Source organism: Crocuta crocuta, unplaced genomic scaffold (genome assembly GCF_008692635.1).
Source record: "Crocuta crocuta isolate KB4526 unplaced genomic scaffold, BGI_CrCroc_1.0 scaffold24, whole genome shotgun sequence".
Classification (NCBI taxonomy): Eukaryota; Metazoa; Chordata; class Mammalia; order Carnivora; family Hyaenidae; genus Crocuta; species Crocuta crocuta.
In genome coordinates, this window is record NW_027530974.1 from 13,572,612 (window position 1) to 13,599,802 (window position 27,191).

The 27,191-nt window shown below is 48.2% G+C and overlaps 1 protein-coding gene across 1 annotated transcript in view; it reads left to right on the forward strand.

Annotated features, from left to right (window-relative positions):
* The window catches only part of JARID2 (jumonji and AT-rich interaction domain containing 2), a 273,790-nt gene that overhangs the window by 154,865 nt on the left and 91,734 nt on the right, over positions 1–27,191 (forward strand). The window contains 1 exon segment of the mRNA XM_077770125.1: positions 4,012–4,153. Coding sequence (XP_077626251.1) covers positions 4,012–4,153 — 142 coding nt within the window.

Sequence of the window (27,191 nt, forward strand, 5' to 3'; positions counted from 1 at the left end):
GGGGAGTGGTTGTAAGTTGGTTGTGTGCAGAACAAATTGGTGTTGGCGGCGCTGGGAAAGGCTTCGAAAAGCCGAGCTGCTCCCATTTGCCGTTGACAGGCAGTCAGTTCCCTCCGTGTGGGCCCCAGTTTCCTAATCAGGGAAAGCGAGTCAGACCTCTACCTTTGAAATGGGTATAAAATTTCATAATCCAGTTCCTCCGACTTTGCACTCGGACGGTCGACTTTTGGTGCCTTTATACACTGAGGCCTCTTAGATATGAACACTTTCCTTGTAAACTTTTTTTTTTTTAAGTTGAGAAAGAGGGAGCGAAAGACTCCCAAGCGGGCCCCGCATTACCAGAGTGGACCAGACCGCTCCCCTGAACCACGAGGTCATGGCCTGAGCTGAAACCAAGAGTCGGACGCTTAACCGACTGAGCCGCCCCCGTGCCCCCAAATGCTTTTCCTCTCCCACCAGAGTGCTACTTTTTTCCCCTTGGTGTTATTTGGCTTTGGCCCACTCTTTGAGCTTTGCGGTAAGTTGTGTAAAGAACCTTCTTTCCCTTCACAAAGTCCCTGATGAAAGGTGGAAGAATGACTCAAACAGAACCATAGGGTTGGATGCCTCACTTTAATTCGTGTCGTGATAGATTGTTGCAGCCATCTTCGGTTTCCTCCCCTCTGGTTCACACCTGCACAGAGCGTTGCAGTGACTCAGGGCCTGGGGTCTTCTCGTGTGAACCTTGCTTCCCCCTGCAGTAGTGGTTCTCCAACTGTGGGCTGCAGACCGGCCAAGGCAGTATCGGCCTCTTTTTTAGAATAGTCTGGGGGTGAGGCCTAGGAGACTGTTGGGGGACAGGTAGATTCTGATTCATGGTCAAGTCTGAGAATCAGCTGTATAATCTGCAGAGATGATTATTGTCAGGGGCAGGAATATAGCTGTCCTTGAACTTTCCTCTGCTAAGTCATTCTCTCCCTCGCTAGCTGCTTACTCATGCAGCAGATACAGAAGATCTTGTTCTGTACGAACTGTGTGGTCTGTCCGTGCTTTACCTAACAGCGTGTGGTCCTCCCTTGTTTCCCGCTTGATCCAAATACAGCTTCAGACCAACCCTCTCTTCCTCCTCCTGCTTGATCAGCGCTGCTGCCACCACTACCTGGTTTCGGCTTTTGTTTGTAGGTGTATCGCCCGGTCCCGGTTGGTGTTGCCTGGTTTAGTATTTGCGAGCTTGTTTCCTGGTCCCACTGATTCACCTTCACCATCCCCCCCATCCCTTCGTTCCTTGCCCGACAAGTGCGGAGTGTTGTCTTCGCACCTCCTAACTGCTCCGCGTATGTTTGTCGGTCGGCCTTCTCACCGGGATTTAGATTTTGTGCGGTGATGCCTGTATCCCCGGGACCCGGGCACATGGTAGGTGTTAAGAAAATGAACAGATGATGAAAACTTAAAATATTACAGAAAAAGCCACTCCCTCTCTTGCTTTATTCTCCATGGACTTCCGGGCTGTTGAAAAAGGTGAACTCCACCAAGAGTGAGCTTGTATTTAAGATGTCTCTCTGTTATTAATTTTACACGTGGTTCTGTAATTCAGAGTTTTTATTTTGAATTCCCCAACCTTTTCAGTTGTGGTCATTCACCTGTCTCCTCTTTAAGAATAGGACGTGTGTCCCTGAATCAGTTGCTTAATTTCTAGGTTTTGTCTGTATCCATCCTATTATTTTCCGTAGTCTGGCTCCCTGCCCTGGGACCTTACTAAAGTGCTCCTTATGTAGCATAGTTCTATGTACTTAATGCCTACGTATGAGTATTTTTAGAACTTCATTACGTAATCTAAAGGCAGGTAGGATTAATTTTCGTATATTTGACTCCACCCCTTGAATATATCCCAAAATATTTCAAAAACTAATACATAAAATTGTTGAATGTTCGGCTTTCAATTGATTAAAATGAAAAATAATTTCCTTCTCTGAGGCACTTGGGTGGCTCAGTCGGTTAAGCATCTGACTCTTGATTTTGGCTCTGGTCATGATCTCGCGTGCTTGGGATTCTCTCTCTCCTTCTCCCTCTTCCCCTCTCTTGCTTGCACTGTGTTCTCTCTCTCTCTCTCTCACTCACTCACTCACTCTCTCAATAAACAAACAAACACGTAAATAAATAAACAAACTAAAAAAAAAAAAGTTTCTGTCTCCACACCAGCATATTTCAGATGCTCAATACCTACATGGTGACCAGTGGCCACAGGAGTGGATAGCACGGACCACACTTCTGCCCTTAGACTCCTGGATATCCATATAATTAATGTCTCCTTTCTACGTAACAGCGCAAACTCCCCACGGTTTTTTCTTAGTCAGGGAAGTTGTGGATGTCCTCATTTCTGTGTTGCAGCCCGGCCTCCCAAAGCTGCCATGGGATTTATTTATTGCATCGTATTCGATTGCCAGCCGTAGAGTATTCCTCGTTCAGATAGCGAGGGAGGTGCACGCACAGCAGTGGACCACGTCCTCTCAGGCGACGTTCCCAAATCTGTGGACCCCTGTATTCTGTATCGTGCCCGGCGCCACGAATAGGAACCACGCTTAAGTGTTTGACCCAAAAAGGGGATTTTAATACAGGGAACTAAGTGCTTACAAAAAAAATGGTGGAAGGGACGGAAGAACAAAAATCAAGGGGCCACACCATACTTTTGACCTTGGTTAGCAGCCAAACACTGATCCCCAGCTGCTGATGCCCATGAGGCTGGTGCCTAGATGGTGAAATTGGGGGCCAGTCACTGCGGACACTTGTGTTGGGGCAGACTTCCATTGCTAGGACTTTGTGTCCAGAACCCTAGAGGCAGGGTCTGGGTGCCAGAACACCGGCCAGGCTTTTCTTTATTCACCTGTCACCCTTTGGTGTGGCTTTAGTGCCTCTTAAAATACTTCAGTATCCCTTGGCCCGACCCCTTCCCTGGACCTTTCTCCAGTTTGATTATTAAAAGCACATCATAGGGGCCCCTGGGTGGCTCAGTTAAGCATCCAGCTTCGGCTCAGGTCACAATCTCACGGTTCGTGAGTTTGAGCCCCATGTCGGGCTCTGTGCTGACAGCTCAGAGCCTGGAGCCTGTTTCAGATTCTGTGTCTCCCTCTCTCTCTGCTCCTCCCCCGCCTGTGCTCTGTCTCTCTCACACAAACATAAAAAAAAAAAAAATTGGAAAAAAACCAGCGCACTCCCTCTTCCTCTTCTGCCTGGTGTCCTGTATGCAGTTCTAGAGAATCCATATCCTTTGAGACCATCAAAGGCAAATGGGACTGTCTCCTGTCCTGGATTGCTAGGAAGACGAAGTTGTGTAGTAGGATTTCTAGTTAATGACCTAAGCCGTGCCTCCAAAACACTGATGCTTTTGCTCGTGGCGTTCCTGAAGACCATTCCAAAAGGATTTCAGTGTTTCCAAAAGTATGTCTTCAGCCCTTTGAAAGGAAACTAGTTTGAATCGGTGACACACGAGGTGCCTTTCTTTCCACCACCCACCCCAGCCCCAAAAGATGTTTATTTCAGAAAGAACCCTGCAGTCTGTTGCATTACAGGATTCTGCTTGGGTTTTGTAATGTTGAAACTATTTCCTGGGCCTAAAGTACGATGAGGTGTCCCACCAGAAGGGGCCTGTACCCTTTCTTTAAAAAAAATTTTTTTTTAAAAATCTGTTTATTTTTGAGAGAGAGAGAGAGAGAGAGAGAGAAACAGAGTTTGATCTGGGGAGGGACAGAGAGAGAGAGGGAGACACAGAATCCAAATCCTGCTCTAGGCTCTGACGTGTCAGCAGAGAGCCCGACGTGGGGCTTGAACTCAGGAACCACGAGATCATGACCTGAGTCGAAGTCGGACGCTTAACCGACTGAGCCACCCCGGCGCCCCGGGACCTGTACCTTTTAATCCTCTTCTTCCCAAATTCTGGTCTGTCCTCATCAGCCATTGTGTGAGGGGTAACTGTGGTAAAGCGCTGCTTCCTGATGTCATGTGTTTTAAGTGTTTGTCCCCTTTTCTCACCTGTAGGGCTCCTTGGTCATGGCCAGTCTAAGGGATTAGGACCAGCGTCAGAACAGTCAGAGAATGAGAAGGACGATGCATCCCAGGTGTCCTCAACTAGCAACGATGTTAGTTCTTCAGATTTTGAAGAAGGGCCGTCGAGGAAAAGGTTAGTACCCAAGGCTGAAAATGCTGGCGCCTTAAACCAGGGACCTCAAGCCAGGCGCCAGGCTTTCCCACAGGGGAGCAAATCGGGCCCCTCCCCCTGCCTCCTGGTTTTCCCAGCGGAGTCAGGGTTCTGGATGCTTCTCACCCCGTGTGTTGGTTTCTAAGTATCATCCGCCATCCACCAACTGTCATTAAAAACAACCCCCCCTCAGAAAACGGTCTGGGCCCGACGGAACCTCTTCTTGGCCTGAGACTCGGCAACCCTGTGGCCTGTAATTCTTCACTGATCTTTTCATCGATCGACTCTCCTCCGTTCCTGGAGTCCGTTCAGTGGGATGTTGGCCGTGTCTGAGGAGAGCCGTTCCTAACCGCGTGGAGAGCGGAATGTAGCGTTCCCGAGAACTTTCTCCCTCCTCAGGAAGGCAGGCCGGTTAGGCCTTCAGCTGTCAGTGGTTGTGGAATCATTCATAAAACTTTAAATTTACTAGGTATTTTTTCCCTTAAAGGACTTTCCTAAATAAGCTGGAGAGTTTGATGGGGAAGTTGGCTATGAGAGCTTGACAACTGTGGTTTCCTGGTCAAACAGCGGCAGTGAGAGTGTAAAATAATGCTTTTAGTCCGATGTTTCAAAAACCCCATGCTGGTCACCTGCCTTATCTCATTTCTAATGCGTTGTGTCCCCACCCCTGGTACCCCCCTTTAGAATTCAGATTTCATCTTTTCTTCTTCTTCATCATCATCTTCTTCTTCTTTTTTGTTTTTCCTCCATTCTCATACTCGATTTTCCTGGATGATTCGGTTAAGGGCTTTTTCTTAGAACCTGGTTGTTTGAGAGGTTGAGGAAAGGAAAAAAAAATCCCCTTGGTCTGGTTGCTTCTGCTGACTCTTTCTACAGAATTCTAAATTACCTTTTAGAAACGGTCTACGTGCATGTATCTAAGGAAAAAGTGGATAGAGTGGAAATTCAGAGGAAGGGCACAGAGTGGCCATGTGTTAGGTATTTAGAATCCTTAACAGAACTGGACTCTGGTCTGAAAGTTGACAGCATCGCTCCATCTTCGTGTGTTTCCCTCAGTCGTGCAGTGTCTTTGTTTAGACAACCCGGGTTAACAAGTTCCTCTTAATTCTCAGCACTGAGTCTTAGAAGAGGGCCCGGATTGTGATTAGTAGACCCAGCAAGCCTGTGCAAGAAGTATCTCTGCCAGTGCGCTGGGCCTTACCAGTTACTCTCTTTAAAGACCCTTAGGGGAGTGTCTCAGTGACCAGCCTGTTCTGTTTCAGGGACTCGGCCACAAGCACTCTTATCTGCCCCAGTTTAAGAAACTCAGCCTCACGAGAGCGGGAGTTGGAGAACGTGTGTTATAAATCCCATCAGTAAATACATTGGAACATGTAATGATATTAGCCATGCTTGCAAACATGGGCGGGCGGGTGTCCATCCAGTTATCTTTCGTCTCTGTTTGGGGAACAGAATTCTGTGAGTGAGCTTGGAAATGTCAGCACCCGGTCCCTTGGCCGCACACTGTCAATCTCTCTCACGTCTGGAAAGATCTCCAGCATGGGGGTGTGGTGCCTAAGATCAGTAGGCTTCATTCTCTTGGTCGAAGGGGAGGGGCGGACCCTGGCCCTTTGTCCTTGACCCCTAGCGCCTTTTCCCGTTGCTGGTGCGGCTGGCCGCCTCTTTGCAGGGTGCTGCGCGGCAGCTGTGTGCAAATCAGTCCTTTTAACTTTTGTTCTCCAGGACAGTGGAAAAGAGAAATTTTGTTTGGGATGAAATCTAAGGAAAACGTGACCGTCGCTAATCTGCTTTAATTAGTGTGCCAAGTACCTTGTTTTACTGGATTAAGGATTCATAGCTGCATTTTATTTGGTTATAATCACCCTCTACTTAGTGAAATCCATCAGGGACATAATGTAGGTTATGGGTTGACAGGTTGGGCTTGATTTCGGGCCGGTTGGGGGTGGCCTGGAATTTACAGGCGGGGGAGTTTGTAAGTTGACAAACAGGTAGGGTAGTTGGGGCTAAAGTTTCTCGCAGTGTTGTAAGGTATGTCACAAATAGAAAATAATTTAATGCTCTCTGGCTTTGAAAGAGCTCATTTGTTTTGATCCGTCATTGGTATTTAGTATGAATATTCAGTATAAATAACTTGGTATGAACCCTGCCTTCTAAGACAGATGGTTAGAGCTGAGGTCTGAATTCCTGGGGCTTTGTCAATACTCCACCAGCCGTCAGTGCTCAGCCTTCCTTTATCTTGCACATATTAGTCCTTTTTTAATAAGCAGATGGGGTGTGCTGTCCCTGCTGATGGCGAGTCGAGCCCAGAGCAGCTGCCTAAAGTGGTTGTTTCCAAATTCACTTGGAGCTTTTGGTGGATTGTTGACTAGATGCTGCTTTTTACCTTGTGTCTAAAATTCCCTGAGTCTCGTGTGTATACGGTTGAGAGGAACATACCTTGTGATTGACCCCTTGGGCTCTCTTTTGGCATTTAGACTGTGTGGGACAAAACACTGAATCCTAAACTTCTAGAGCTATGATTTATGTCTTTGCTCTGAACACAGCCTTCTCTATTCTTTAAGAATTGCGAGCCATTCTTGTGCCGTTAATCGCTCTTCCTAAACATGTGGTTTTTAGGATCCACCAGTTGATGCGCCTGTTGTTTTGGGTGTGGAGGGAGAGGTAATTTGTGTTTAGGTTTTGTAAGACAAATTAAGACCCAAAGTGTAGACTAAGCAAGCCTTAGTTAGACCTTGCCTTGAGTTTCCAACCTGGAAATCAGAGCAGTTCCATTTTTTGATGATGCCTGTCATGAACCCCCTGCTCCCCGAGCTACATTTTGCCCCGTGTACTCGGTGCCTTTGGTTTTACTTGACATTGGGGATCTTTTTGGCATACATAAAGCAAAAGAATCCAGACTTCCATAGGATTTATTTTTCTTTATTGAGGCTACACTGAAAGGTATCTTTTTACCCAGCAATTAAAAGGTAGTCATCTGAAATCTTTGTCTGCTCTTGGTAAAACAAAGGCCACCCTCTCTGGAAATGCTTAGCCTCTTCCATGGACAAGATGCCCCAGCCGCTGAAGATCTGGAGGACTCGGAGCTGGTGGGAGTCCCTGGATGTTGATTTTCCTTGCCTTTTGATCACTGGGGTAGATGACATTAAAAGTTATACATTAAAGTAGTGTTAATGTTCAGAATGGAAACGTTATAGGGACGTTGAGTCTTTAATCAGCACCTTCTGATTCTGCTGGTGGCCATGCCTGCCTAGCCCCTTACCCTTGCCATCCTGTTACACGGACAATGCCCATCCTGAGAGTTCTTGCAGAAAACACGAGTTTTAAAAGAACCACATATTTTCAGAAGCCAGAATGGACAGATTCTATCCGTCAGGTGTGGATAGACTGAGAAACTCAGGAGTGATGATTCTGTGAATATGGATTATTACTTGCTTGGCTCGTGGAGAGGAGGGTGGTGTACAGAGAAGAAGTTGGTGTGATAGGGTACTTTTAAATGCAAGCAAACGGAAGACAAAAAATGCATGATTCAAAAGAGGTCGCTTGACCTCACTCCAGATATATAGCAAAATTAATGGTGTGTACTTACTGTATTTTATGTTTGGGTGGGGGAAATAGGCAGGAAAAATGTAATGACACAGGTAGCTTTTAGGGGCCTTTCAAGGGGACTTTGTGTGTGTCACTGGGTTAACAGTAAGCACTGGAGCTAGACTGTGTGGCTTCTTATTCGGACTCAGTCAGTATCTACTTGACCTGTGCCTTTGAACAGGTTCTGTAGAATTGCTGAGCCTGTTTTCTTATTTGTTAAAGTGTCTTTAACGGCAGTACCCATCTCATGGTGGTTTTGTGCACCGAACAAGGTGAATTTATTTATGAACAGCCTCCAGGTGTGTGCCGAGTACCATGGATTAGATGCCATGTTATTAGCGACCGTCGGTGTACGTGCCACATGAATTGTGCGTGAGCATGCGCATTTATTGGGAACTTCTCCAACATGTTTTAGAGGGATTTTGATTTATACAAACTGTGATGATCACTGTGGCGACACTGTCACCACCATCTGTGGGCAGATGGAAAAGTGTAGGCGCGCCTCTCTTTTGAAGTTACTGAGTCACAGGAAGGACCCTGTGGCACGTAACGTGGATTTCCTCCACTGAGGTTGGTGTAACCAGGCCATTGGCTTCCGTGAAGCAGTCATGAATGGGATGAGGTTCAAGGTTGCGAAGATGGGCTGTTGGCGAGCAGGTTCCGTTCCCACCGTGTGTTTCATCTTGCAGGCAGTGAGGCTTCTGTTTTGCTGGTACCTATTGCTCAAATCTGACTCACTTTGAAAGGAAACACCAAGAGAGTCTNTTAGGCCACTGATAGTATAAGACTGGAGTTCAAAGATGGTCCCAGTCCAGTGGATTGGGTTGTGAATAGGAGAATCATGTTAAGGTTGAGGATGCCATGACTTTGCCTTTGAGTTTCTGGTTAGAAATATGTGTTGAAGGTGGTGAGCCTTCTCTTGGGCTTTTGGAATAGGTATCCCTTTCATAGCTGAAGAGTCAGTTATGGGTGTTTTCCTTATTTCTGTTCTGAGTTACTTTGGAGATCCAAGATACTTTTCTGCCTCTAGATTTGGAAGGAAGATAGGTCCAAATGCATAAGGTTTCTTCTTGGCACTGTAAGACATTGGAGTTATTCACTGTGGACATCCTGAAGAATTAGAAATTTTTTTAAATACATATTTTTTTAATGTTTATTTCTGAGAGAGAGACCTCGTGACCAGGGGAGTGTCAGAGAGAGAGAGGGAGATACAGAATCTGAAGGAGGCTGCAGGCTCTGAGCTAGCTGTCAGCACAGAGCCCGGCATGGAGCTCGAACTCACGAATCGTAAGATCATGACCTGAGCCGAAGTCAGATCCTTAACCGATTGAGCCACCCAGGTGCCCGAAGAATTAGAATTTTAAAACTCTAGATGTTTGTTTCCTGTTAAGGAAACGCATTAGTAGTCCAGCCTAATGTTTAAAAAAATTTTTTTTAAATGTTTATTTTTGAGAGAGAGAGCGAGAGCGAGTGTGCGCGCATGAGAAGGGGGAGGGCCAGAGAGAGAGGGAGACACAGAGTCCGAGGCAGGCTTCGGGCTCTGAGCTGGCAGCGCGGGGCTCGAACTTACAAACCGCAAGATCATGACCTGAGCTGAAGTCGGACCTGCTCACGCCACCAAGCCACCCAGTTTCCCCAGCAGTCTAGTTTGTTAAAGATGACTTGCTATCATTGGCGAGATTGAAAGCAAAACAAGCAACAAATAGCCCAAGGTTCTGTTCCTCTTAATTTTTGGTTTAGATTTAGACGTCTCCACTGACCAGGGTGTTACAGATGGTTTTGTTGTTACAGCCTTGAAGACGGTTTTACCTAGCAGAGATGAGTGCTATTATAATTTTTAATTCCACAGCTATCTTGACTAAGATGTAGTCTCTACTTATAGGAAGTAAAGAAGGAGCAAAATTGCAGAACGGAATATTATGTGGAACCTTTAATAACCACAGAAAATAGTTGTGGAATTATACGTGTGTGTGTATGTAACATGTATGTAACACACACACACACACACGGAAATGGAGATGTGTCAAGCCTATCTGCTTTTCTTTCCTTCTTTCCGGTGTCATTTTCCTTTTGCCTGAAAGGACTTTAAATACTGGTCTGCTGGCGTTGGATGAATCTTCCAGCTTTTATATGTCTGAAGGTCTTTATGCCCTCCTTCTTTTAAAATGCATATATATTTGTAAGATTTGTAGGATTACTTCTGATTCTATGAAATTTACTTCATTTTATTCATTATTATTTTGTTAAAATTTATATATTTATTTTGATAGGGCAAGCCAGGAAGAGAGGGAGAATCTCAAGCAGGCTCCGCACCCCCCAGTGTAGAGCCTGAAGTGGGGCTCAAACTCACCGTGAGATCCATGACCTGAGCCGGAACCAAGAGTTGGATGCTCAACAGATTAAGCCAGCCAGGCACCTCAGAAATTTACTTTTATTTTTGAGAGAGAGAGAGAGGGAGAGCAAGAGAAGTGGAGCGTGAGCAGGGGAGGGGCAGAGAGAGAGAGAGAGGGAGGAAGAGAGGGAGACAGACCCAGAATCCAAAGCAGGCTCCATGCTCTGAGCTGTCAGCACAGAGCCTGCCGTGGGGTTCGAACTCATGACCCATGAGATCATGACCTGAAATCAGATGCTTAACCGACTGAGCCACCCAGGTGCCCCCATTACTTTAGGTAGTTTCTATCTATCATCTCTGCAGAAGTGTGTTTTGTTTTTGTTTTTCTTTTTTTTCTTTTTTTTTTTGTCTTTTTAACCTTAGATTATTTTTATCTCTACGAGTTCGATTTTGGTCTTTCTGAATAATCTTCAGCATCTTCAGTGGCCCCCCCTAATGTGGTTCGTCTGTACGTTCTTGAACTCCTGGACCACAGTTCCAGTAGTGGTTTTATTAGTACACTTGTCTGCTGATTCTATCACCTGTGGTGTGCAGGGGTCCGTTTCAGATTGACTGATGCTTCTCCCTAGTAGAGGTCACATTTCCCTGCTCTTTTGTTTGCCTGATGATTTCTTGTGGGACTTCGGCCTCGCACATTTTCCTGTGGGTCCTGGATAGGTTTGTATTTCTCGACTTGTTCTTGAGCATTGCCCTAAGATGTGATGAAGTTCATAGGAGGCCATTTGGTCCTTTTGGATCTTGACATTTCAGCTTTGTTCGATAGAGCCAGAGACGTGTTTTCTGTGGAGTTAAGTTCATCCCGCTGCTCAGGCACGACCCGGATGAGTACTTGGCTGCCTTGTGAACTCATGGCATTTGCTATTTTGGCTAGTAGGTACAGGCCATGTTGCCGGCCCTGTGTGGGATTCGGGGACTGTTACCTCTCATTTTTTCTCTAGGTACTTTGCGTTCAATAGTTTCCTCATTAGTGCCTGCTAGTACTCTGTGAATACTTGAGGAGGCTCTAGAGTTTTCTTTCCTTCTGGAAAGGCCCTCTCCTTTCCAGGACTCTGCCTTATAGATTCTCTTCCATACCTTGGCCTTTGCAAACCCTCAGCTCCTTTTCCTCAATTTTGATTTCCTCTAACCCCTGCTTGAATTTCCCCATCCGTGGGTGTGGCCTGGAAATGCTCTTGGGGCTGCGAGCTGGGCAGTCCTTACCTGGCGAGAATCACAGTGCTTTGCTTTGTGACGTCCATTGTCTTGTGTGGATTTTTAGTTTCTTTGAGGCAGGACGGAAGTCCGGTCCCTGTCATTCTGTTCCTTGAACATTGAACGAGAGGGAGAAGGGTACTCCCAGGAAACGTAACTACCCTGTTTGCACTTGATCTTAGTCATGGTCCTAACCTTTCCATTTACTTTTTGTTAGTCACTAAAAGAAGAAAAGAGTGAATTGCATAAGTAACTTCTGACGCAGAATAGGAGAATCTCAAAATAAAGAAGCAATTGACCTATAAATAGCAAGTCCCGTTCTGCAAGAGAGCGTGTGACTATTAGAAATACTTCAGACTCTGAAGTTCTAGAACCTTTGTTTCTAAAAGAGGAAAAACTGTTTAGTGAATAGAACATATTGTGCTTAATCAATCTTATCTTAATCCTAAGGAGACACCTGGAAGGTTTTATTATCCTTGTTTCATAGCTGAGTCAACACATTTTCAAAATACTTAACTGGTAACACCTTTACTATTTTTTTTCTTTTAATGTTTATTTTTGAGAGAGAGAGAGAGATGAGAGACAGAGAAGGAGCAAGGGAGGGCAGAGAGACACAGAATCCGAAACAGGCTCCAGGCTCTGAGCTGTCGCCAGAGCCCGATGCAGGGCTCGAACACATGAACCGTGAGATCATGACCTGAGCCGAAGTTGGATGCTCAACCGACTGAGCCCCCCAGGCACCCCAATGACACATTTCTTACAAGTAGCAAAGTCAGAATTGGACTCCAACACTTTGTATGTGTCTATAATGCCTGGAGTTTCCACTACACTACATCTTCTCCCTTCCGTTTGGACCATCAGATGTAGGTCTTAGTTTTTCATGTACCTCTGGGACAGACAGATGCCAGAAGGGAGGCACTCCTTTTGGTGCTTGGTGAACTGAACCATGGCCGTGTCGCACCCTCACTCAAGGAGCACCTTTGTGCAGTGCACACCCCGTGTGGCCCCTCAGATCTTAATAAATCTTTTCTTCTCTGCCCAGCGTTTGTATTCCTTCTTTAATGAACTAAAAATTCTTTCCCCCCCCCGCCTTGTAAACCAAGCAGTAAATAGAAGGGGAAAGCTTCAGCTTATCTTGAGTAAAACACATTTTTGCTTTTGTATCTTTCCAGTGTTAGAGGTGAGAGGTCGCGCCATTCATGCACCAGGGCACTGGGGAGAGGTCCATCCTGGATGTGAGAACATTCCAGACCTAGTTGCCTGTCCCTTGACGTGGCTGTTCCAGACAGACCTGTGATTAATATGTGGCTGTAGTGGCTTCTTCCCGTGACCCTCTGGTTGGATCCTCTTTGACTTGGCTTTTCAGTAGTTGGTCTGGAGTTGGTGGGCTTTGAGGGGCAAGAGTTAAAGTATTGGCCTACCTCGTGGTGTCTGCTTCACGGATGCAAGTTTGGGAGGGGAGTTTGTATCTGCGGCTCTTCATACTTTACCCGTGGTCTTCAGCGTTGTCCCAGATTAAAATGGTCACCGCCAAGAAGCTGAAGGTCAGATGTCTTCATGTCAAGTAGCGGAGCATTATCAGATCATTTCAGATGGTGTCAGAGTCCCAGTGGTCGAAGCACGCACGTGTTCTGTTTCCTGCAGGATAGCGCATGCCGCTCGCCCACGTTCACGGTTAGCCTCTTTCCCCGCAGCCGGAGCCCCGGGCTCCTGTTCGCATCTCTCAGATGATTTTCACAAAACTTCTCCCTCGCCCTCCCTAATGCACACGGGGCACCGGTTCTCTCTAGTAAAAAGAAACCCTCTCCCTCCTGTTGCCCGTGGTGAGATAGAGCCTGGCCCCGGCCCCATCTGCAAAACAAAGGGAGCTGCTGTAATAAACAGAACGTCTGGCTGGTTTTGTGCATGAAATTACTTACGGGGGGTTTATGGGATTCCCGTCTCCCCTGCCTATCTTAGAATTTTAACTGCTTGGCAGATCGTTACTTAGGTGGCTTGATCCAGGGGTTACAAAAGCATCTTCTGCGTCCTTCTCTCGCATTCCAGATGCATCTTGAGGCCACCCCGGCCTTCCTTCTCACACACACTGGGCCTCTCTGACTCCGTACATGAATAATGTCTAAAGGTACCAGGCAGCCCCCTTTACGGAGGCCCAGAGGTGCAGCCCAGTCCTGTCAAGGAAGACGGCGGAGGTCCAGGGGGATTTGGGGGGTGTGGGGTGGAGTCCAGTTGTCAGTTTTTAGGAAATCTACAAGATTCAAGCTGGGGTGGAGTTTGACACCGTAGAAGGAAGGGGATTTTGGGGGTGTGGGTTCGAGTTCTGTTCTCGGTTGTTAGGAGATCCAGAAGATTCAAGCTGGGGTGTAGTTTGACACTGTAGAAGGAAGACCTTGGAGCGAGGTGGCACGTAAAGTTCCCGGGTGACCGAGCGAACCCAGGCTGGTGTTTTGAGGGGACCTCGAAGGACTGTGCATGGGTGCAAGAGTTTGGTTTAAATGCAGGGTGGACTTGCAGCTTCCCTTTGGAGCGTTCCCGTCCCCCGACCTTCTACACTGCGTCTCTAGCTGAAGCAAAGGCACGCCGCTACCACCCAGCCAGGAGACCAGGGCTGAGCCGGGCCTTTGCAAGCTCGCGTTTCACCCTGGATCGGATGTCTGGGATGTGGGAGCTGGGGCACCAATGTCACTTGACTCCAGCTGGCTTCAGTCATCCTAAGGAATGGTAGGGAGGGGGTGAAATAAACTTAGAGGGCAGCGTGCCAGGGCTCTGGGCACCCATGCTGGCACTTTGGTGTCACGGTCCCTTCCCAGCTGCCCTGTCTTCCGCCACATCTCGGTACCTGTTTTCTTGAAGCACTTCCTGGCCATGGAGCACCTTTCCTAGTGAGTCCGTCTTCCTCGTGCCCTCCTCCTAGGCCATGTGGTGGGGACTCGGTGCTTAGCCTTCTGAGCCCACGTTTCTGGCTTCCCCTTTTGCCAGGCACCGGTTATTGGTGTGTCCTCAGAACCAGGACTCAGCGGGGGCGGGGTGTGTGTGTGTGTGTGGAGGGGTGTGTGGGGGGGTGGCACTCACAGCCACCTGGCCTCCAGGAAGAGAAAAGGGCCTCCGAGTGCAGCCTGCCCCCCCCCTCCCCCCATTCTGGGGGGGCAGCCTTCCAAGGCCTTGGTGTACAAGAGGTTTTTTTAAACTCTCAGGTCGTAGATCCCAGACGTGTTTAGACTATTTGTCTCCAGCCTGTAGATCTTAAGGCAGGTGACACCAGGGTGAGACGCTTGTCCCTGAACGATCCTCAGAGTTTGAGGATTTAAGGTGGAACAGGTTTTCCTGGCATAGTCTTACAGTGAGGCCATTGATTAGAAATTGGGGGAAAAGAAAACTTTAAGATTCTAGAATTGGAGAGTGGGTTTGAATTTGTTTTTCCTCTTAGCTCTCCATGGGAGAGTCATCCCCCCACTCCCTGGCCCCCTGTGCAGGGTGGCCACAATGAACACTTAACACTTACACACTTGCACTTACATATTCGCAGCGTGCTCATGTAAATCCGTGTGCATTTCAGTACTGGCCACTGCTCTAAATCCTTCACATGGGACAGGCCCATTTAATTCCCTCACAAACCCCGTAGAATAGGCCTTTTATTATCACCCCATTCTACTGACGGGAAAACTGAGGCACAGCATTCACTGTGCACAAGAGATAAAGAGCTCCTGGCACATCGTCAGGACAGGACTCAAGTCATGGTTTCTGCCCACCTTGCGTAAATCCATGAAGAGCCACCATGGAGTGCTGCCAGTGGAGAGAGACAGGAAGGTTGTGTTTTGTTGTTGTTTTGAATTAAAAAAATTTGTTTTCAATGTTATTTTTGAGAGAGAGAGAGACCGAGTGCAAGTGGGGGAGGGTCAGAGAGAGAGAGGGGACACAGAACCTGAAGCAGCTTCAGGCTCCGAGCTGTCAGCACAGAGCAGAGCCTGGTGTGGGGCTTGAACCCACAAACCGTGAGATCATGACCTGGGCTTAACCGACTGAGCTACCCACGCGCCCTGAAGGGTTGTGCTTTCAAAAGTGTTTGGAGTAGCCTGAGAATTCTGCAGTCTGGGCAAAGTGATCGTTTTTAATTCTCAAGAGGAGTGTGACCCTTGCGGAAGGCATGTCCGAGGGAACCGATTCATAATTCATAATTCGAGTTGTTTGCCAGGTCCTGGGATGGAGCCCCCCCCCGCCAAAGAATAAATAAAGATTCGTGAAGTCTGATCCTGCGGTACAAGGAGACCTCCAGTCCGGGCAGAAGAAACCGAAGACGTGCCATCCGTGGACCCAGACTGAAGGGCGGGTCAGGGTTTTCTAGGGCCATTGGGGCATCGGTAAGGTGACCTGGGCACACAGTGTGCTTCCTTCCCACTGAGAGTAAAGGGGGACGAGACGCTTGCTGCGTTTTAAGGTCCCAGGCTACATCTGCTCTTGTGACTTCCTGACAGAATGTTGGGAACCGGTGCTGGAGTCTCAGCCAAAATAATGCAGAGAGAGAGAGAGAGAGAGACAGACAGACAGGCCCAGGGCCCAGGGCTGCACTGACCAGCCTGTGGTAGAGCTGAAGGAGTAACCTCGGGTGTTGGGCTGCTAGCCCTGACCCCCACCCCCACCCTCACCCCAGCTTCTGCATTGTCCTTGGGTGGGACTGGGCCTTGACTCGGGGCTCTGCTCTGCAGCAGGCTGCTTCTGGAAGGGCTTTGTGCTCAGCAGTTTCTCCGACCTCACCGGAGGCCTGGGAGGAGGCAGGGTTTATTTACCTAACTTCTCTTTACCAGTACGACGGGCTCCAGAGCCGAGGGTTAGCAAGCGTACTTGGAAAGGCACGTGTGGCTGGTTGTGCGAGCGGTGCAAGGGTCTCAGGCCCCAGCCCGCTACTTCTGTCTCGTCGAAGCCTTAGAGCTGACAGGGTACTCTTGTGGTTGATCCCAGAAGTCCCCTTGGAGGGAGAGCAGGGCACCTCCCGCACGCCCTCGGCACACTGACCGCGGGCTTAGAGAGGCCGTGCTGTGGGCTGGGAGCCAAGCAGTCCCCCACAGCCCCGACGCTCCTTAGAGGAAAGAACCTATCTCAGCCCTAGATCGGAGCCTCTAAGCCTTGGTCCCCGAGTCCGTCTCACCCAGGATGTCCTTCCAGGCTCTGAATCTATTTGTTGGATGACAGCATTAGCCTTCTTTGATTATACAGGTGGAGACGGACGAACTTCCTGTCTTCACCTTTGTTAAGTAAAAGATAAACCCCAATCTGGATTTTTATTTAATTTTTTTAAATACCAGGGGAAAAGTTGACTTGGACATGAGGTCCAGGGCTAATTAAAAGGGGTGCAGGTGGGGAGGGGAACGATCTCTGTCCTTTTCTGGTTTTGATCAGCAGGCTTTCAGCATAAGCTTCCATTGGCTCCGGCCTGTCTTGAGTTTTACAGTTGGTGTGGAATTTCCATTTTTGTGTGTGAAAGCACCACCTATCTGGCCTGGGTAATTAGGGGCGAGGTAGTGCTTACACACATGGGGCCTCACAGTACCTGGGAGTCTAAAGCAGTTAGAAGATCCATCTTTCCATCCTTGTGCGGCTTTAAGTTTACCATTCATGCTGATTTTTCTGGAATTGTGTATGAAGCTTTTCCTTGGTGAAACTGGGCTCCTTTTTCCTTGTTATTTTTTTCCTGCTAAACGTAGGATTCTGTCTAGAGAAGTCTTTGTAGATCCTCGGTTCTCCTGCATAAATGCCCGCCACCATGCTAACGGGCCGGCGCACCTGGGCCTTCCGCCTGAAGGGAGAAACCGGAAGCGTGGGGTGTGCCCCCAGCAGGTGTGTTGTGCGCAGGGTCCCACGTTGGCCAAATACCTCTGATTTAGTTGGTCGGCATTCATCGCCGATGACAAATCTTTTAGGCACTGGTGGGAATGGGCAGCTGTCCCCCGAAATTTGCTTGAGGTTCCTGGTAAGCACGCAAGCTTCTGGCCACGTTTATTTAAGGAAGATGGTTTGTGAACTTCGCCCGAGGCGGTTTCATTCCCACCGTGGCCATTTCCGTGGCTACCTCGGAGATCTGACTGCAGGGGTATCCCTTCACCTCCCATGCAAATTACGCTCTAGCATGCTTGCGGTTGCCACGGAAACTGGGTACCGGTTTCCTGCCTTCTCCCCAGATCCTGGCTTCTCTTAGTCTCTTAAATATGAACGCCTGTGCCACGTGCTTCTGCCCTCTCTACCTTCCGCGCCTGCCCCCCACCCCCTCCTCCCCGCACAGGACAAGTGTAAACCTGTCCCTGATCATTTCAGCAGTATCTGACCGTCTTGGAAATATCTTATCAAGTTTTCCTTGATGAAATCGAGAGGGAGGGAAATAGACACTGGCTCCAGACGCAAGGCGCTCGCTGCGGCTTTGTGAGGTTCGGAGGCACCTTGTCTGTGAAGGGGGTGACAGCTGCTACTGTCAATTGTGGTTCACATGTGCCTGGGTTGTTAGACGTGGCTTTTTATGCAGAACGTTCCTTGATGTCAGTACCCACCCTGGCTGCCTAGCAGCTCCATTAAGAGCAGTGTACATTGTTGCTGCCTTTTGGATGGGAAGAGCGTGTTCTTGCCTTGAGCACCTAGCTTGTCTGCTCCCTCCCTTGTTTTCTCCCTCTCTCTCTGTCTCTCCCTCTCACCCTTCCTCTCTCCCTCCCTCCCTGTCATTTCTAGAGCTGGACCCAAGGGTAGGGGCTTGGCTGGAAGGATTCTCAAGTACAGGCTAAGCAGGCAAGGCAGCGGAGAATGACTTGTTAGGGGAGAGATTTGGGTTTGCTCCTGCTATTAGAAAGGTAAAGAAATCCTAATCAGAAGTAGTGCCCGCCCCTCGCCACCCCCGCCAAGGTAAATACCAGGCAAGATTATTTTCTTTTGCTTTGGATTCAGTTGCTCTGGTTTGCACAAGATAGAATCTTTTAAAGAGCGTAATCCTCATAAAATTTCTTGATAGATCTGTCTCATTAACTTGAAGCCTGTTCTGGAGAAGGGGTGTAGAGTCTGGGTCGTCAGGGTGGGGAAGGAATGGGGTGATCTCCCCATCTAGTCCTGCTCACTGGTCCTTCAAGCTTTTTTAAAATTTATTTATTCTCCTTCAAGCTTTTAAAAGGCTGCCAGCCTCAGCTCCCTCAGATGGGATCCACCCTATTTATCTTTGTATCCCCAGCAACTCACAGGGTGTCTGATACGCAGTAAATATTTGTAGGATTTTTTTGTGAATGTAAACCAGTTCTACCAGTAAGCAGCCAAATAAAGTGTAAGGAAAGGAAGTCCTCTGGGAGGATTTGAGAAACATATTTTCCTGTTTAGAATCTTCTAGATCTTTCACATCCACTTTATCCTACTGGAAGGTAGGTGCCTGTGTATGTCTGTGCATTGTGTGTTTTTGAAGTATCACCCATAGTTCTTTGTTTTGCTTTAAAGGTTTAGAAACGAAAAGACTCCTAGGGTGCGGCCCCCTCCCCCCTTCCCCTCCACTCTTCCATTCCTTCATCCTTCTTCCCTCTCTTTGGTTCTATAAATACTCCCTGGGACCAAAAATGGGATTAGGATATAAAGAAGTGCCTGTTTCTAGCTTTGCAGCAGATTCAGGGGACCTCAAACTAGTGCAGTATAAAGTCACTGAATTTCTACTTGGCGGCGTTAATCCGTGATGCCGAGAGAAGGGAAAAATTTCTTCTTGCCCAAAAGCCCTGCTGTATCAGTTTAAGGTAGAGTATACGGTTTTCTGGTCTCTTTAAAATTTTCAAATCTTGAACCTGATTATCTGATTCTGTGATGAGGATTATTCTCCGATAATAANCCATTATGTAGAATTAACATTAATATTCCTGTTGTCTATCGCACATAAATGGAAAGAATGAAGACGTTCAAAAGGAAAGCAAAAGCCAGGTCTTACTAAACTGAGTCTTTCTACTGGTGTTCATACGTGGTTTCAGACCTATTTCGAAATGAACAGAGGCCGGAGATGTGACTTCTTTTGTGTGAAGTACTACTATTCTATTGAGTATATAAGCGTATAATAGGCCAGGTGCTTTACTGAATCAAGTAAATTGTTCTCCGAAAGTATAATTAAAAAAAAAAAAAGACACAAAGCATGCATTGGCCTGGATGTAGTAGGCTATAAATCCATGTCGTGGTTATTGGTGGCGATCCTGAGGGAAGGCCGCTGTCAGTGCCCCTAGTGGGCCAATCCCTCCAGACCAGAGCCCGTCTCTGCCCCTTGCAGAGTTTGAGGGGGAGACCCCATGAGGATGCCTTTGGGTCACCATGAGCATGATTCAGCANCGGACGCTTAACCATTAAGACTGAGCCACCCAGGCGCCCCTCTTGGAGTTTTTAAATATATATTGTTTTCCTCAGCCATTCTTTCTCTGCAACACACGTTACAAATTTGTTCAGCCTGTTCTGCCCCAGGGAAGTATGTTTGGCTGGCAGTGACCACCTGCAGATGGTTGGTACATTGCAGGGCCGTAATCTGCACGTTGTTGTGGCCGGGGCCATTTTGGAACTTGTGGCCTTTCTGGAGCTTGTGGTTCCTCCCCTTTGCGGGGATTTGAGTCGCTGTTGCCAGGATTTCTCTCTAGATTCTCCTTTCCCATGCCTCCTACACTCCAGGCGCCTGGTGTGAGGCTGGGGTAAATCCAGATCTACTGGATCATTGGGGAGGGAGATCACCTGGTCTGAAGACGAGACATCTAAGGCTAGGAGAGGACTTGGGACTGTGAGAACATCTTCCTTCTAGTGTTTGAAATGTGTATTGATCTTTTCCGTACAGCTAGCCCGTGTGTGCTGCTGGATGATGCCTTTGGACTGAGAGTTTTGGGGTGTTGGAAGCTAGAGGGGAGGGGGCCGCAGGTATGGCTTTCCCTTTCTGCTGGGACCCTACCTGCTTGTTGAGAGGACTGGGAGAGGGGAAGCTGGGAGCCAGAGGCTGGGCGGGACCACTTTTTGTGTTGTTCCATCTACTACCACCACTGCCTTGGGTGTAAACACGTTTGCATGTTGTTGTTCAGATTTTTATGGCTTACGCCTCAGATGAGCAGGACAGACTTTTCTGTTTGAAGATCGACATCTGCCCTCTCCAGCCCTCGGTCACCAAGGCTCATCTGGTACCCGTCTCCTACATTTGCCCAGACAGGCACTTTGAACTTGACACTTGAAGAACATTTTTTAGCATTCCAAGAAAGATTTAAGACTATAAACAGAGTTTTCTCTTTCAAAGAAGCAACTTACGAGATGAATAGACTTCACAGACGTCAGTTTGGATTGTGACACCGTGGATTTTTCCAGAGGGTGGATAGATCTCCAGTGTTGAACTCTTCACGTAGAAACATTGAAAGTGCTTTAGTTGAAATGCCCGTCAACCGGTAGCTGCCAAGGGTGTGCCAGTGGGCTCAGACCCACGTCTCTTACTGAATAAAACCAGTAAGGAGGCTGTTCCTTCCCAGGTGGCTTGGCGAGGTAAGCCGGGTGGCCCTGCTAGGCTGGGCCTGTATAGTTTTGTGAAGCAGACCTGGGCCTCTAGTACGTATGGCACTAATGCGGCCCCCTGTAGGGTACTTCTTTTGGAAGTCGAACTTCATTCAAAAGCAGGAGGGCAAATCCAGAATGCAAGTCCCTTTGGATTGAGTCTGCTCACGTGAACTTAAAATGGAAAGTAGATCTCTGACAGTGCCTCACCCGTTAAACTAGTCTTAGTCCAGCACTAGGGACGGAATGCCCTTAGCATGCGGTACAGTACAGAGAGCTTCGGAATAAGGTAGATTTTGCCTTCACAGCCGTGCTCTTCAAAGCTGCTTCAAGTCTGAGTCTCCATCCCATTGGTGGATAAATACATGGCAACCGCGATCCCTTACAGAGGCGGCCCTGAGTCCGTGGTTCTCAGCCTCGGCACACACACGAGAACCACCTGGTAGGGCTTGCAGCTTCCTGGGTCCCACCCCAGAGTTTCTGATTTAGTAGGTCTCGGGTGAGGCCTGAGAATTCACATTTCTGCTAAGTTTCCAAGTGATTCTGATACTGTGGTTGGAGGGCCGCACTTTGGTAACCGCTGCTCTATCATTTAAAGCAGCTGCCATATTACCGTCTGCCAGTAAATCTACAGCTCCGTTCTATATATAGCCGCTATGTAAATAGACAGTATCCCTGTGGTTCAGAATTCTTGGGGCCCAGGGGCGCCTGGGTGGCTCAGTTTGTTAAGTGTCCAGCCCTGGATTTCGACTCAGGTCATGATCTCAGTTTGTGAGTTCAAGCCCCATGTCTGGCTCTGTGCTAACAGTGTAGAGCCTGATTGGGATTCCCTCCCTCCCTCCCTCCCTCCCTTCCTCCCTTCCTTTCTGTCTCACTGTCTCACTCTCTCCCTCCTTCCCTCCCCTGACTGTGCTTGTTCTCTTTCAAAATAAATAAACTTAAAGGCTTTTAAAAAAAAGCAAAAGAATTTTGGGGGCCAGTTAAAATTTCTCTGTCAAGTGGTTATAGCTTTGCCGCTGAAATGCGTGATCTCTTTGGAATATTCTCTGATTTCTGCTTGATAGTTGCTGTGACTCCCTTAGGGAAGGCTTGAAACAAATTCATTTGGTTTCCCTCCCCTTTGCCCCTTTCGGTGTGTGCTCTGTGATTATTTTGTTTTCTGTTTTGGGTTCTTACAAACCTTTCTCAGACCAGTGAGTGAAATGTGTGAATTTCATACCAGAATCAACGGTTTCTGCCTTCCTCCTTCCTAGATGCTGAGTGTTTTAGGCCTTAGTAGATCTTCTGGTGCCTGCTGGAGACCAGGCCTTTTGAGACCTATTTCTTTATATGTCCCCAATGTTTCCTTCCTGCTCGTTTGTCGGCCTTGTGCAGAAACACAAGAGTAATCATGTCTTTCCTTCCCTTGCGGTTTATTTGAAAGTATTTATAGACCAGTCACTGGCTGCGGGCCGCTGCTCCCCACCCCCCATCTCCTTTCTCTGGTGTAATTTCACTTTAGACAGTTGATTCTATGCTTTGAGCCCGACCTAAGGACCTGCCATCTGAGGGAAAGGGCTTTGTCTCCTCAAAGCAGACAATGTTATTTAGTCTTAGGTTACCTTTGCAAGGGAGTGAGTCGGGCTTGACCTTCCTTCCTAGAAGATGATTCCTGGCTCACTGTAGGTCCCAGTAGGCGATGCTCGCTTTGGACAGGTAGACGGCTCACAGCCACACCCACCCCATCCGAACAGTACAGGCCTGGGATGTTTTCCACTATTTCTGGGCTGTCGGCATCATCTGTGCAAGTTATCTCTTTGCTTTATGTGTAGGATTCATCATGGATGGCACCCGGGCTCACAGTCAGTCAGCGCCGGATCCATCACATCCCTGGTTTTAGGATTCTTCCAGGCCTAAGAGTTTTTCCCACAATCCTTCGGGGTGTGTATGTATTGTGCGTGTGTGTGTTGGGGGGGTGGGTAGAGGTGGAATGGAGGTGAGAATATGTACAGATGTATGTACCAGTTAACCGCTCTTCTTCCCTAACTTCACGCAGTTTACCTTGCACCAGATTTAATTTAATTTGTGCCCAGCGGGGGAATCTATCCGTAAAACACACACCTCCGTAAGGCTGTCTACCCCTCTATGTGCCTAACCGCTTCGCTGTTTTACCAGTCAAGTAGTGTTTAGACCAAGAGAGGGAGAGACGACACTCAATAACACCGTAGCTGTCCCTTGCTGCATGTCCCTGGGTGCATAGAATTCATGCTTCCAGTCTTGTTTGCTGCGAAGGGCAATTCCATCTACTGATCATCATTTTCTTAGTGGCTTATCTTTTAAAAAGGAATTTATTGTGTTTTTAGCCTGTGGGGTTTTTAAAGGGGTGTTAGTATCTCACAGAGAGTGTTGCACAGAGATTGGAGGTACCGGGGGAGGAAGGCTTGCATAAAATTCTTACTGGGGCAAATAGGGTCAGCTGTCATCTATGTTTATTTGAACCCCTGTCTGGAGTGGATGGGAGTGTGTCGGTTCACCATTGGCTTGGCGAGAGTTGCTATTCTCACCCGGCAGGGGGGTGGGGGTGGGGGGGTGTCCATGACAGGAAAGGAACCCGTTCATTTATCTGAGGACTCAGAATTCCATTATGTGGATTCCATGGACTGTTAATCACAGGATTTTGATAGAATGTCATTGTGTATCCTGTAGTGGTAGTCAGCAGTAGATTGACGCTGTTGAGGCCACCAAATATCTTTCTTGAGCCATTGTTTTCCTCGTGTCTGGCAGAGGTGGGGAGGGCTGAGAAGATGCTCAACAATAGAATAGGAACTTTCAACTTTCTGTCCAGGATCTAGAGCCCTCCTGTGCTGGGACATTTCTTTGAACTCTTGTGGTTGGTCTTAATTCATGAAATTTTTACTCACCATAAATCTGGGTTTGCTTTTAATAGAAAATGCTCTCAGGGCGTGCTTCTAGGTGCCTCCGTCGGTTAGGCATCTGACTTCAGCTCAGGTCATGATCTCACGGTGTGTGAATTGAAGCCCCAAGTTGGGCTTTGTGCTGACAGCTCAGAGCCTGGAGCCTGCTTCCGATTCTGTGTGTGTCTCTCTCTCTGCCTCTCCCCCGCTTACATTCTGTCTCTCAAAAATAAACAAACAAACATTAGGAGGAAAAACACTTTTAGTTATCACCAAGTGGAATCTTTATTTCTAGCTAGCATTAGATTTCCTGGGTGGCTGGTTACATGAGAGGGTGTGAAGTGTCTCCCCCAGAGTTTTAGCCTTATTGATGTGTAATGGACATACACCATCATAAAAAGTTTGGCGTGTACGACCGGGTGATTTGGTGTACATACATAGGGTGAAGTGATTGCTATAATAAGGTCATTTAACACACTCATCACCTCAAGTAAGTTACCTGTGTGGTGGGGGTGGGGAAAATGGTTTTAAGATTTAAACTCCGCACCTTTTAAGTAAAGAATACAGTGTTAACTGACTCTAGTCCTCGGGCTCTCGGGCTCTCCCCCACTTTCCCCCACCACCAGGCAGTCACTGGTCTTTGGTTCTAGGAGTTGCGGGTTTTTTTTTTTTTAACATTTATTTATTTTTGAGAGACAGAGTAAGGCAGAGTGTGAGCGGGGGAGGGGCAGAGAGAGAAGGAGACACAGAATCCAAAACAGGCTCCAGGCTCTGAGCAAGCATTCAGCACAGAGCCCGATGTGGGGCTTGGAAGCCTGAACTGTGAGCCAAAGTTGGACACTCAAACCGACTGAGCCACTCAGGCGCCCCAGTTTTGGTTTTCTTAAATTCCACATATAAGTGAGCTCCCTCTTTCTGACTCCCCTCACTTAGCATAACACCCCCAAGGACCATCCATGTCCTTCCTGGCTGGATTTCTTCCTTTTTTATGGCTGAAGAATACCCCACTCTGTATCTTGTGTGCCACATTTCTTCTGTATTTGAGATCGTGCGTGAGCGAGGCAGAGGGAGAGAGAATCCTAAGCAAGCTCCACGCTCAGCGACACTGGGATCCCGACCCCAGCAGAAATCAGGTCAGACGCTCGACAGACTGACCCACCCAGGCGCCCCGACCGTGTTTTGGTCCGTTCATCTGTGGACTCTTAGGTTGTTTCCAGGGCTTGGCGGTCATTGTCAATCATGCTGCAACAAACGTGGGGTTTCAGATGTGCCTTTGAGACCATGAGTTCCCTTCCTTCGGCTGCACGGCTGAGGTGGGATTGCTGGATTGTATGTTCTCATTTTAACGTCTGGAGGACCTCCTGTGTTCCACAGCGGCCACACCAGTTTGTCCCCACGGCCAGGACACAGGGCTCTCTGCTCCACGGCTCAGCCGATTGCTTTCCCGTCTGGTGTTTATATTCTGTGTGTTCACATTTGCTTAAAATGAGTGCAGTTCACAGGCGAGGGGGACTCTCGTGGCCTTTCCCTGGACAGCCTCCGAGTCCCCATCTGCTGTGTGGTGCTTCCCTCCCCAGGCCTGGCTGGAGGGGTGGGGGCTGCGAAGCTCTAAGTGCACCCTGCCCAGCCAGGGCCACTCCAGGCCCCTGGGAGCCACACCCCTCTTCTCCAGCCTCCTGGCTTTATGGCTTTACTGTTCAGCTAATCCGCATGGAAGCCCAGGGGTGTGAGATTGTCTTTGTCTGTTGTTTGCTCCCAGAAGAGGAGGTCAGGAAGGAAGGAATAAATTTTACCTTTCTTCCTGGAAAGTTCTTTTGTGGCGAGTGATTGCATTCCCAAACCTAGTTCTGTCTCTGAGGGGAGCTGTTCTAGGAAGCTGGCCAGGAGTGGCAAGATGCCCTATACTCCCTAGTGTAGCCTAGGTCACGGCCCCTTGTGGGTGGTTGAGACCCCATTTCCCAAAACCGAAGGCTCCATGTTCAGACCTGGAAGGTAGTGTCTCCTTTATTTGTCCATTTGTTGCTGTCCAGCTCAGGCATAACATGGAGTCTCTTTTTGCCTTGGTTTCGTTTTCAGACAGAAGAGAGACACACACCCGCGCGCGCGCGCTCACACGTGCTTATGTTGTATAATTAGTGCCTAGTTACCGGGATTGCCCTTTTCTTCTTCTTTCTCGAAGTGGAAGCCGGATGAAGAGAGCATGGATATTCTGAGCTTTCTGAGTGTGGTTTTCCTGCTCAGTCATTGCCTTACTCTCCTGTGAAACACATTTGCAATTTCATTGCTTATTGATTTTTGTCACAGAGTAGTGTTTCATCTTGTGATTTCTAGCTCAAGTTTGTTGGGGTCTTGATAATCCTAGAGCTGAGAGACCATGGCGTTCGAGAACAAGAACTTCTTGTTCTAACTTGCCCAGTGGCACGGGCAGCCCCCGTGAGTGCATCCTGTTACCACTTGCAGTACTCATTTGGATAACATTTTCTGCTTTTACTTTTTTTTTTTAAGTTTATTTTCAGAGAGTGAACGAAAGAGACCGCGAGGGAGCAGGGGAGGGGCAGAGAGAGGGAGACACAGAATCTGAAGCAGGTTCCAGGCTCCGAGCTGTCAGCGCAGAGCCTGATGTGGGGCTCAAACTCACAAGCTGTGAGATCATAACCTGAACTGAAGTCAGATGCTCAATCAACTAAGGCACCCAGGTGCCCCTCTACTTTTATTTTTTTATTATTATTATTTTTTAAGTTTATTTTCAGAGAGAGAGAGAGAGCAGGAGTCGGGGAGGGCCAGAGAGAGAAAGAATCCCAAGCAGGCCTCACACTACCAGCCCATAGCCTGATGCGGGGTTCAGACCCAGGAACCGTGAGATCGTGACCTAAGCCAAAACGAAGACATGGGCGCTTAAGTGTCTGAGCGCCCACGAGCCCCTTTTTTCTGCTTTTATAAAATGGCTTGACAAGAGAAAGAAGATCCTTTATTTTGAAAAAACAAAACCTGTGACCTGCATCTCTAATGAAATGTCCATTTCGGAAAGGGCTAGATGGAATCTCTGATACGTGGAATTGTATCAGACAGGAGAGCCCAGACAGGCAAGCTTGGAAGGGAGCGGTGGGAAGAATCAGCTGGGGAGGTGAATTCCTACCGTTCTGTCCTTCCGGGTGTGGGTTTCCCTGCTCTCGGAGGGTGTTTCCGATGGGTGGGGGGAGAGGGCAGGCAGCCTTGAGTGTCCAGCTGGAAGTGTGCTCCAACCAGTCTCATTTACAAACTGCTCGAGGCGAGGCGGAGCCCCGGCGACCTCTCCCAGGACCGCCGTGCGGCCTGGAGTGGGGTGTTTGGCAGCCTGTTGACGCAGTGAAAGATGGATGCCTCTTTGATCAAAGGGAGACCATTAGGACATGTTTAGGCTGGTGGGATTGAAGAGACTCATTATAAAGTGAGTGGTTATGCCGCGCGCCTC